General features: G+C 58.7%; 1 protein-coding gene across 1 annotated transcript in view; it reads right to left on the minus strand.

Annotated features, from left to right (window-relative positions):
- Positions 1-11,388, minus strand: part of LOC105542264 (A disintegrin and metalloproteinase with thrombospondin motifs 7-like) — a 28,411-nt gene that overhangs the window by 5,293 nt on the left and 11,730 nt on the right. Inside the window, 9 exon segments of the mRNA XM_011983728.1 lie at positions 1,365-1,565; positions 2,342-2,490; positions 4,748-4,858; positions 7,227-7,421; positions 8,271-8,826; positions 9,280-9,409; positions 9,412-9,488; positions 9,961-9,979; positions 9,982-10,086. Of these exon segments, the coding sequence (XP_011839118.1) occupies positions 1,365-1,565; positions 2,342-2,490; positions 4,748-4,858; positions 7,227-7,421; positions 8,271-8,826; positions 9,280-9,409; positions 9,412-9,488; positions 9,961-9,979; positions 9,982-10,086 (1,543 nt within the window).

Here is an 11,388-nt window from a genome sequence, read left to right on the forward strand (position 1 = left end):
ATTTGCAAGAGCCTGTTTCCAGCCTCCATCAGCCTGTCGGTGCTCTGACCCCAAAACTTTGCTTTGCTGGGCATCTCCCCATGTTCTCTCTCCTGTCCATGATGGGCAGTGGTGTGTGGTTTTGAATGGCAGTGCTGTGAAGGATGCCCACTGTGCTTCAGGCACCTGTAGGCCAGAGGGTTGCTGCCTCAGGCATAAGGTCAGTATGAAAAGGGACTGCCTTAGAAAAGCAGGCACATCCCTTGTTCAGAAATGGCCACTGTAGAAAGCCCATGAACCTCCCACCAGTGGTTTTAAGCTATTAGCCATGCCCCATTTCTAGAATAGCCTTTGCTCTTCCACACACAACCCTTCCAACAGTGGCTCCCAGCCTGCATGGGGAGGGCCTGGCTTCCCAGACACCCACCCTCACTTCTCATGGCCAGCCTGCATTTGCAGATCACTGGGCTGCTCTGCCCCAGCTTGCCGCGTGCCTGGTGTGGCTCAGTGAGATTCTGTGGAATGCCCTTCTTGACTTGTGGGAATCATTCACCAAGTATGACGGTTCGGGATTCCAATTCAACGGTGGAATGCAATTTTAAGAAGTACTTTTTTCCTATTATATTTTGCTGTCAACTTTCTAGCAGTGCCACAGCAAAGCTGGCATTTCAGCACACTAGATTGAGCCCCGGCTTCATGTCTTTAGTGGAGCTGGTTAACATTTCATTGGGTAGAGGGGCTGGCCTCTATATTTAGCCAAAAGCCTTTGCCTCTTTTCAGGCAATAAAAATGGGTTTTGCCATTGTCTTTGTCTTTGAGAGCAGCAGTTTGAGGTCTGACTCCTTCAGGAAGTTGTCCTGTGAGCTGGGCCTTGCAGTCTGCTCAAATCAAGTGTTGGAACTTCCCACTCCCTCAGCCCATCAGAAACAACAGCTGTCAGCCTGGGGGGCAGCTGCTGAGGAGGTACAGCAGGAATGGGGCTGGGCCCATGGGCCAGCACCAGCTGCCCTCAGGTTTTACTTTCCAAGCTGATGGCCCCTAGAACATGCCAACACACACTGCCATGTCCTGGGGCTAAGACGCTGCCTTTAGGGACAGGCTCATGTTGTCCAGTTTGCCGAGAGATGCACCTGACCAGGGTCCCATCATGGCTGCAACCCACGGTAGTATGTTCGTGTTTCCAGGCAGTTGTCAGCAGCTGCCTGGCAGTGTGTGTGTGAGAGCAGGAGAGTTCCTGGAGGAAAGGGACTGGGGACACTTTCTCAGCGGTTCTCCTACCTGGAATCAAGTGCCGCATGTCCAGGAGGCAAGAGAGGGCAGCTCTCCCTGGTGCCGGTTGGGGAACAGGATGGAGCCAACTCCTCCTTCCAGGACTGTGGGCTCACTCTTTAGCGCTAACACTTCCCCGCTTCATGTCACTGAGGAAAGAGCTGCTCTGTCCCCTCCAGTGCCCTGAAGGTCCCTGGCCTCCACTGGCTGCCATGGCAGGGGGCCCTTCTGGCAGGGGCTGCCCCACACTGCTGTTCCTCCTCCGAACCTTCACCCCAACACCCAGCCCATGGCCCCTGCAAGGGGGACTTTTCCAGCTGGGAAACCCAAAGGCCTGTCCAAATACACGCACAAGGACCGATGGGAGCTCCCTCCCCACACCTGCTGGTAGTTGCCAACTTTTAAATGGATGGGGTTTTTTGATGGGTTGAACCTCTGTTAATACTTTTGTGTGCTTTCACTACAGTTTATATTTTTATAGGCTATTTGCCCAAGATGTTTCTGGATTCCACATATCTATCTTATATAACAAGTGCTTATGTGTGTGACTCCCTTGTATCTGTGCCAGCCTGAGCCTCCGAGTTGCTCTTCCCTCTGGCCCTGACTCTCACTGACTTGCTGATGTGATGTGCGGGCTGGCCCACTTCTTACCTCAGGTAGCCTGCGGCACTGCTGATGGCTACGGTAGCTGCCATTATTTCAACTACAGTATACTGATATAGGAAGTATCCTAGACAGACGCCTGGTTGGGTTTTCTAACTACATGTTGGTATTGCACAGATCCCCACCCGCCATCCTATAGTGTTGTCTCCCTGCGTGTTCCGGGGCTTCTGGGCAGCTGGGCCTGCCTGGGGAAGTCCTTGCAGGTGGGGGGCCATACAGAGACCTAGAGTGTGCCACTGAGCATCCCACCGCTGCTGGGCAACTGGAGGACTGCAGGGGGCACCAGATGACTCTATCTTTTTATGTCACAGCAGCTCCTTTGCTGACCTTCCAGTTACATTTTGGAACTGAAGTACTAAGGAAGAAATAAACTAACTTGTATGATATTCTGCACTGAAATTCCATTATAGTCACTAGTGATGAGGCTCACCCCAAGGGCTTGGAGGGTGGGCCAGGGCTTATTGGTGTTGGGGGGCGAGGAGGGGCTCTCTGACCTTCCAGCATGGCATTTCTGGGTGTCCCTGCCCTTGGTTCGCCCTGGGGCAGTTGCATCAGGATGCCTTTGCCAGCAGGGACAGCCTTGGGAGGCCCCAAGAACCATGGCCAAGCTGCAGGTGTGGGCTGGGGACACTGAGGTGGGAAAGTCAGGAGCTGGAGGCTCCCTATGTCCTGATAACCCCCCACCCAGCCACAAAGAACAGGCACGCCTCCTTCCGCCAGCTGTGCCATGCCCTGTCTGAGTCACAGGCTTGTTTGTCTCCTGCCTGGGCTGACAGCTCAGGCCCAGCTGCCACTGGGACAAGCCCAGGCATCAGTGGAAAACACCCAAGAATGATGATCAAATGTCTTCCCATAAGGGTGTTTTGGAGTGGCTCCAGCATGGATTCCCAGACAGGGCAGGCCAAGGCCTGACAGGGTTTTATCTTCTGGGGACATGGATTCAGCAAGGCTGGGGGTTCCTGAAGTCACACAGCACAGCAGTGGTGGCAGAGTTGGGACAGGGACTGGCTCAGTGTGTGGGTCAGAAGCAAGTCAGCAGGCCCTGCTCCCCACCCCTTGGAAGGGATTGCCACCACGGGCAGTTCTGACTAAGGCCTGGGAAGCCATGACTCAGAGAGTGGGTCCCCAGGGTCTCTTTGGGCCAGCCGGGCTGCTGTAGACAGACAGGAAGCACGCCTGACACTCCTCCACCCTTGGGCAGTGCAGCGGGGCTGGGAATCACGCTAGCTTGCCCAGCAACTTGCTTTCCTGTGTGAACTCTGGCAGGCTGCCTCTCTGTGCAAAGCCACAGCTGGGGCCTGCCTGGGGTCCTCTCCCTCTTCCACCTGCTCAGGGTGGCCTGGAGCTTGGAGGTGGGCAGTTGGAGGCTAGGATGGGCCTGTGTCAGCAGGGCATGTGCCCTTGGGCCAGTTACTTCTTCTCAGAGCCCTGGGCTCCTCCTCTGAGGATGGGGCATGTTGGTGTGAAATGAGTTGAGCATGTTGAGTTGGGGAGCAGCAGGACAGGCACCTTCAGGCAGCCCCCCTGGTCAAGCTCCCTCCCTCCCTTCCAAGTCCTGGGACAGACATTCATTACAAAAGGGTTCAGCCTCTGATACTGTTTCTTGGTCTCAGTCCTTAAGGAGTAACTTTTTTTTTTTTTTTTTTTTTTGAGATGCAGTCTTGCTTTTTTGCCCAGGCTGGAGTGCAAAGGTGCAATCTCAACTTACTGCAACCTCCGCCTCTCAGGTTCAAGCAATTCTCCTTCCTCAGCCTCCCAAGTAGCTGGGATTATAGGTGCCCACCACCGCAACTGGCTAATTTTTGTATTTTTAGTAGAGACGAGGTTTCGTCACATTGGCCAGGCTGGTTTAAAACTCCTGACCTCAGGTGATCTGCCTGTCTCAGGCTCCCAAAGTGCTGGGAGCCACTGTGCCCAGTCAGGAGTGATTTTCAGTGGTGTCCACTCCACCCTCAGCATACACCCAGCCCTGAGTGTGCGTGGCTGCCACATGCAGACTCCAGGGCCACACTCCCCTTTTGTCCAGGGATGTCATATGCTGGAGAACAGAATGTGGGAGGTGACCCCTGTAGGCTGCAGGGCAACCTCTCTGAACCTTAGTGTCCCCACCTGGAGAAGGGGTGTAACATCTTCCAAGGGGAGAGCTGAGGAGGAAATTGTCAACGGCTGAGTCCAAGGCTCACAGACAGAGGGCAGGGTTGGATCCAGGGCTGGGCCTGGGCCTGGGCCTGGGCCTGGGCCTGGGCCTGGGAGGACAGTGTCTGCCCCTTCCCCAGCCTCCCACCCCTGGCCAGGACAGGACCCTTTTCAAAGCACATTCATGCCCCTCTGTTCCCTGCTGTGGGCACCACTGTCTGGCTCCATGGGACTAGATTTTATGGGAGGGGAAGGGGCTGTGGGTAGGAAGGTGCCAGGTGCTGGACCATCGATCAGCGTGGTAGGAACCTGTTGCTGGGGCTGGTGGTGGGAAAGGGGCCACTCTGAGGTGGTAGCAATTAGCCCAGCCCTATCTCTGGGCACAGAGATGAAGGGACACGTGGGGACAAGTAGGGCACAGCTGGCCAGACTGCTCTTCCCCTCTCTGCCTGCTTTTTCCAGAAGAGTCAACAGATAGAACAGACAGGGTCAGGGAGGAGCCCACGGGGGACCCAGTCCCCACCACTCCAAGGGGCAGTCCCTGCAAGTGACAAAGTGGGCTCAATCCCTGTGGAACAGGTCTCGGAGGACCACAGAGTGGGGCCCCAGGGGAGGCTGGGAGCCTGAGCTGGAGGCAGGCAGCAAGTAAGGGCCAAGCTGTGCCCCTGCCCAGAAGACCTTCCTGCCCCCAGCACCCCACCCTCTGCAGACAGGCCTCCCTGGGCAGCAGCCCCCCAGCTTCCAAGGCGCTTCGTGCCTCACCAGATGCCACGCTCTCATGGACCCGATTGCTGCTCTGCCCCCTGCAGATCTGCCCCAGAGGAGCAGGTGAAAAGCCACACTGCCTGCAGCGGCCTCTGCCCCCAACTCCCCCCACTGACCCCTGCCCCAGTGCATCTGTACTGCCAGGCCTCCGTGACCACCTCCAGCCACAGGGACTGTACTCAGCCTCGGGTTCTGCGTCACAGGGTCCCATCTCCCAGACCAGCCTCCCACTTCTCAGGTGGGCCACGAAGCCTAGAGAGAGTGGGCCTTACAGGCTGTCAGTGGAAACCAGGGACTGAGCCCAGGCCCACTGGGGAGGGAGGCCAGCTCCAGGCTGTGCTCGTCAGGGCTGAGGCTTGGCTGGGCCCTCCTGCCCCAGGTTATCAGAGCTATTCCGGGAAGTGGCTTGTTTCCAGCCTCCTGGCCTTGCTCCTGATGCCACTGCCACTGCTGACAGCCCCCAACTGCTGCCCAGGCCCTGCTTACTCCAGCAGACCTCCCTGGGGAGGAGGAGCAGGAGGGCAGCAGACATCCCCCAGGCCCAGCAGAGGGCACGAGGCAGCAGGCAGGCTCCTCCACCAAAGCTCCAGGCAGAGCTCCAAAGCGCACATCTCCAGGCTTGCATCTTGGTCGCCCAGGGTGACTTCAGACAAGCTGCTTCACCTCTTGGTCAACCCTCTTGGGTTGACCTCCTCTGTCAACCCCACCTCCACAGCAAACAGATGTGGCCATGCTGTGTCACTGCAGCGACCACACACTCTGGAGTTTCCCGGCTTTCCACATGTCCCACCAACTGTCCCACAGACCAGCAGAACATCCTGGGAATTCCGGGTCTCAAAGTCCAAGACACCTTCCCAGCCGCCCCTCCACTGTTCACTGGTGGCAGAAAATGCCTCACATAGGACAGCTTCTAGTTCAGCCACCTAACCAGCCCCCATAGCCCACTCCCTGCAGCCCACTCACACCCGCCCCTGGGAGACCTTGCAAGCCCAGAGCCTCCTGGGCCATCCGTCCTTGGTTCTAGGCCCCCAGGTGCTTCAGTTCCTGTTCTCTGCCCCATCTGGTCCTCACCCACAGGGATCATAACCACCCCACCACCCTAGCCCTGAAGGTGAGAGACATGGTGCCAGCACCCAGCTCAGGCAGCACACAGGAGTGCTCTGAGATGCTGGCTGGGTGCATGCTGAAGGCAGGCAGGACAGGGTGGGGGCACTGCCATTGGGCCTTGAGGTAATGGAGTTTGAGGCAGGAAGGCCACCCTTGCCAGATGCAGGGTAGCGAGGCATGGCAGGGGCCACGCTGAGCCCGAATGAGGGCTGCCCAGGAGCCAGCACAGGTAGAGAAGTCTGCGTTGGACAAGGGGAGAAGGCAGACTGGAGAGATTGCAGGGGACCCCGAAATGCCAGCTTGAGTGCCCTGGCTGAGGACTCTGTCCTAGGGGCAGAGAGCAGACAGTCAATAGCAGAGGGGCCGCAGCTCCTCACACCACAGCTTCTGGATTCCTTAGATTGGCAGGGGGGGGTCCCAGGCCCTCTCCCTGACCTTGCAATTGGGGATGATAGTGGCTTTCGGGGAGAGGAAAAAGTCACCTTTCCTGAGCCCACACAGTGCTGGGCCCTTCATGCCCAGACCCCATTTATGGAAAGATGGGGCTTGGTGGCCCCTTTATTCAGCACATGAAGGCCCTGAGAGGGAAATGGAGCCCAAAGCCACTCAGCTGGTGAGGGGAGCCTAGATGAGACTCCAGGGCCACCCTGTTTCCTGCCATCAGCACTGCTGAGAGCGGCTGGGACTCAGGAAGGAAGTGTGTGAGAGTGTGTGTGTAGGGGGGGTGCGTGTGTGTGTGTGCGTGTGTGTGTGTGTGTGTGTTGGAGGCGGGGGGGCAGTGGGGTATCCAGAACCACCTCTAGCTCAGGCCCTTCCACCAGGACCCAGCTGGCCAGGAAACCCCCTACTACTTGGATTATCAGGACCCTGGAAGGGAGGCCCTTCCTGCAGTTCCATTGCTCACTCTAGGCAGTCCTCTGGCTGAGGAATGGACAGGCCAAGGCTGGGGACAGGGACTCACCCAGGCCCAGTTTTCACACAGCCTCAGGGACATCCCTGGTCTCACTATGGGAAGACTGAGACCCAGAGTGGGAAGAGCTTACCCAGGTTCACACAGCAAATCAGGGGCCAGGGCCACTCCCTCTACTCCCCCGAGGTCAGACAGCTGGATGCAGGATGTTGTGTGACTGCGACTACCCTTGACTGACTCCCAGCACAGCCCAGCCTCCGGCATGGCATCCTGTGGCATCAGGATTTTCAGTGGCCACGTGGCTCCTGAGCCCAGACTACAGATGGAGCCAGCCGGTGCCGTGGATGCAATGGTTTGACGACCCCATTTCCCCATCGCCCTCCCCGCCCCACCTCACTTCAGCAGAGATCCTGGGGTCAGGGGACTCACGGTGACGCTCGACAGGCTCACAATCCTCGGTGCCACACGGCTGGGAGCTCTCAGGCCAGGCCTCGTGGCCACACTGGTCGCTGTCTTCCTCGGGCAGCCCCGTCTGGGTGTTGACACACTTGACCAGGTGCCGCTCGACACCACCGCCACAGGGGGCTGAGCACTGTGAGACACAGGGAAGGAATGAGTGTCTCCCAGGCCAGCCCTAGCAGTGGTGGCAGTGGGGGCCTCTGGGAAACCATCCCTGCGCCCTGTGCCTGACAGACCTGCCCTTGCTCCCAGCCGCCCCCTCAGTGCCTCCTGGAGGACCTGGTCCCACTCCTAGAACCCACTTGGTGCTGGAACCCCACTCTCACTTGTGGGATCGGCTCCTGCAGAGGGGAGGGGCATGAGAACAGTGGGACAGCCCTTGGGGCTGCCAGGCAGTGAGCCCCTCACATGGGACACACCTGAGAGGCCTGGGCAGGGGCCCTGGGATGGAGCCCTGATGCAGTAGTGGGCAGAGACGTGGGCAAGACAACGCTGTGCCTGAGGGGCAGGGCAGAGGACCTGCAGCAGCCCTTGGGCAGGAGGGGAGGAGACAGGTTTCACAGCCAGGGCCCAGCCCACCAGGCTTCGTTGTTATTAGGTGTGGGTCTGAAAACCCTAAACTGAGTCTGTGCCAGTGTCGTGCTATGCCTGGCCCTGTGCTTTATTGAGTTCCTTCATTTAATCCTCCCAACCCTCCTCTCCCAAGCTGTCCCAGTTTTGCAGATGAGAAAACAGGGTCCCAGCAAAGCAAAGCAACCTGCCCAGAGTCACTCAGCAGCCAGTGGAACAAAGACTCAAATGCTGGCCCAGCTGACTCCAGGACCCAGCTCAGGGCCCAAATCTGAGATTTCTGAACCGCTGAGTTCCAAACAGGCCCAGCAGAAGCTGTCCTGCCCATCTGAGGCCCTTCCTCCACCCGCTTCTGCCACTGGCCTTTGCTGGGCTCCCTTATCCCCCCAAAGTCATCATTCCTGCCTCAAACTTCACACCTGTAGGGCAGGCTGGGGAACTCAAGATCTGGGGCACCCCTGGGGGCATCTTCTTCAGGCAGGAAATTGATCAAAGGGTTCCCAGGGGTCTGCTCTGAGGGTGGGGGTGGGGAGCAGCCAGCCTGGCTGGGTCAAGGGCTAGGGGACCAAGATCCCGGTGCCCCCTCCTCCTTGGCTGCAGGAGGCTCTGTGGCAGGCACGGGGCTACACATGGAAGGCACAGTAGGACGGCTGTGTGGTCGGGGAGTCCGATCCCCTGTCCACTCCAGGTCTAGATTGGGCTCCTCAAAGGGCCCATAGGACAGATCCTTGTGGAAGTTGATGAAATTGTAGTCATAGTAGAAGTTGTCCACAAACACGGGCCCTGGCGTGTCCAGCTCTAGGGCCTCCTCCTCAATGGTGTTGCCCATGGTGGCTGGCTTGAGTGATGAGGCAGGTGAAGGGCATGGGGCCAGGTGGCACAGGATGAAGTCAGCCTCATTGAAGAGCTCATGGCTGGAGGAGCCGCTGTCTGAGCCTTCAGGGCACAGTGTGTCCAGGGGCCACCAACAGGGTGGCAGAGAGCAGATGACTTTGCTGGCTGGCTGCTGGGCCTTGTTACAGGGGACACCAGTATCACTGGTGCAGAGGACATTTCAGTGCTGAGTGCCCTCCCCACATGTCACTGAGCACTGCAGGGGAAGCCAGGGTGAGGGGCTTAGGCTGCGAGGCAGGCTGCCAGGGGACGCTGGGGCATGGCTGGGTAACCTGTCCACTACCCTATGTCAGAGTGGCAGAGACCCCAGCCAGCCCTCTCTGGTCCTGCCCAGCTCAAGGCCATGGCTGTGGACATGGTTGCCAGGGGCTTCCTGATCCCTGAGGCTTTAGAGTCAGGGGCTGGACCCTGGAATTCCCAGGCTCCCTCCCACCCACGAGGGCTCCAGGAAGGCTGTCTGCCTACCTGTAGCCAAAGACCAAGGGTGGAGCTGGAGGCGAGCCCCCTCCCATCCCACACTCACCTAAGACCAGTTCCCCACAGCCCAGGTGGCCGGACAGGGCACATGGCGGTTTCAATGGGTTTCAGTAGGGGTCCAGGGAAGGTGTTCACAGGCAGGTGGCTCCAGGGCACTCTGCTCATCCAGCCCCATGCTGGGATGCAGAGCATGGCCCGGCAGGAGAGGCCCCCAGGCCCACAGGAGCTGGAGCACAGCTGCCACTCACCTGCCCACCATCTGGTGAGGGCACATGGGTGGCATCACCGTGGCATCAGATGAGTGGCATCAGCAGGCTTACCAGCAGGGAGGGCCAGGCTGGGCTTCCAGGCCCTCAGGGTTTGGGCAGAGCTGGGACTGAGGCCAGTGGATGATTCTCCAGAGCTCCAAGCCCAGGTAAGTGTCCTGCCCTCAAAGCCTGGTGACATGGCACAGCCCCTCCACTCCTGCCACCCTCCCCTCAGGGAAACTGAGTGTGACCTGAGGCCTATTTCCACATCCAGGGGCCCAAAGAGGAGGACCACAGGTGTCCAGGCTGGCCCAGGCTGGGGTGACGGGGACTGGGGGCTGGGGTTTCAGCCTTGGGAAGAGAATGAAAGCCCGGCTCCCTCTGCTCCTCCCCAGGGCCCCCGGGGACCCAGATGTAGGGGCCTGTGGCAGACCCAGGATGCCTGGGGGTGGGGAGTTGGTGGTGGAGTGGGGACGGGCTCACCTGGCAGGGCAGGGCTGCTACTGCACTTCCTCTGGCGGTCATCGGGCTGGCCCAGGGGGGCACAGTTCTCCTCGTCCACGGGCCCTGCTTGCTGCTCCGAGCAGTATCCACTCTGCCTCTGCACACCTAGGGGCCATGGGGCTCAGCCTGGGACTGGCACCCAGGTGCCCACCACCCAAGACCCAAAGACACCCTTTCTGCCAGACCCTCCCAGCGCCTTATTGCCCATGTCAGGATGAAGACAGACCTCCACCATCGCCTCCTTGCTGTCCTCCTGGTTCTCACTCACACCCTCTCCTATGTAGCTTCCCCTCTAACTGCCCCTGGACAGGTGGCAGAGTGTGGAGGTTTCGTGGGTTGGGTGCCCAGACCCTCTGCTTCCTAACTGAGATGCCTGGACAGCTCATTTGGCCTCTCTGAACCTCAGCGTCCTCCTCTGGGAAGTGAGAGCAACAATCCCGCCTCCTCCAAGCCCTGGAGGGAGGACTGCGTGTGTTCTTGCATGTGCAGGCTCGGCCTGTGCCCCGCACATCCTAAGAGCTCGATCCGTGCCAGCTGCTGCTAGCATGCAAACCCAGTCATGGAATCAAGGCCGTCCCACCGTCCACACCCTTCCCAATGGCTCAGAGAATATCTGGAAAAGAAATTGGGCAACAAGGGGCAGCCCCTGCTCTCCACCCCTGCACCAACCTTGGCACTGCTCCTGTCCTTCACACTCTCTGCCACTGCCCATCCTGGGGCCTTTACATCGCCACGCTCCTCACCTCAGACATTCACTCCCATACTGCCTGTTGAGGCCCAGCCACAGGACCACCTCTGCAGGTGGCTCTGCCTTCTCGGCTCCACCCCCACCCTGTGGTCCAGAGTGTAAGTTGTCCCTCCCCTGAGCTGCCAGTTCCACACCCGTCCCCCTCTTTCCTCACCAACAGATTCTGATTTTGTTCAAGGAGCAATGAGACCAGCTGAAAACACAACTCCCTGCCACTCCCTTGCAACTAGGGGGGTTTGGGACACAGTCCTGGCTGGGGAGAAAAAGGCACAAGTCCCTCACTAGGAGTCAGCCCTTTCCCCTCTCCTTCTTCCTGCCCAGTACAGGATAAGAGCCCTGGAAGGGAGGACACCATCTGTGACAAGCAGGAATGAGGGGAGGCTGCTGTAGCAAGGACGGTATGGCTGAGGGCCAGTCAGCTCCAGATCCCGCCAGCTTGGACTGTGCACCTGGGACTTCCTGCCTGAGACAAAGAACCCCTGTCTGTTCCAGCCACCATGGGGCACTTGCCTCTGTAGACACTCCCAAGTGGTCCACCTGCAAAGCAGCCAATTTGCTGAAAGACAATTCCCCGAATGTCTAGTGCTGCAAATGTATGTGTTGGTTTTCATGTTTGTCCAATTAAAGACACCTGTGTTAGGCCAGGCGCAGTGGTTCAC

This window comes from Mandrillus leucophaeus, unplaced genomic scaffold (genome assembly GCF_000951045.1).
Source record: "Mandrillus leucophaeus isolate KB7577 unplaced genomic scaffold, Mleu.le_1.0 Scaffold254, whole genome shotgun sequence".
Lineage (NCBI taxonomy): Eukaryota > Metazoa > Chordata > Mammalia > Primates > Cercopithecidae > Mandrillus > Mandrillus leucophaeus.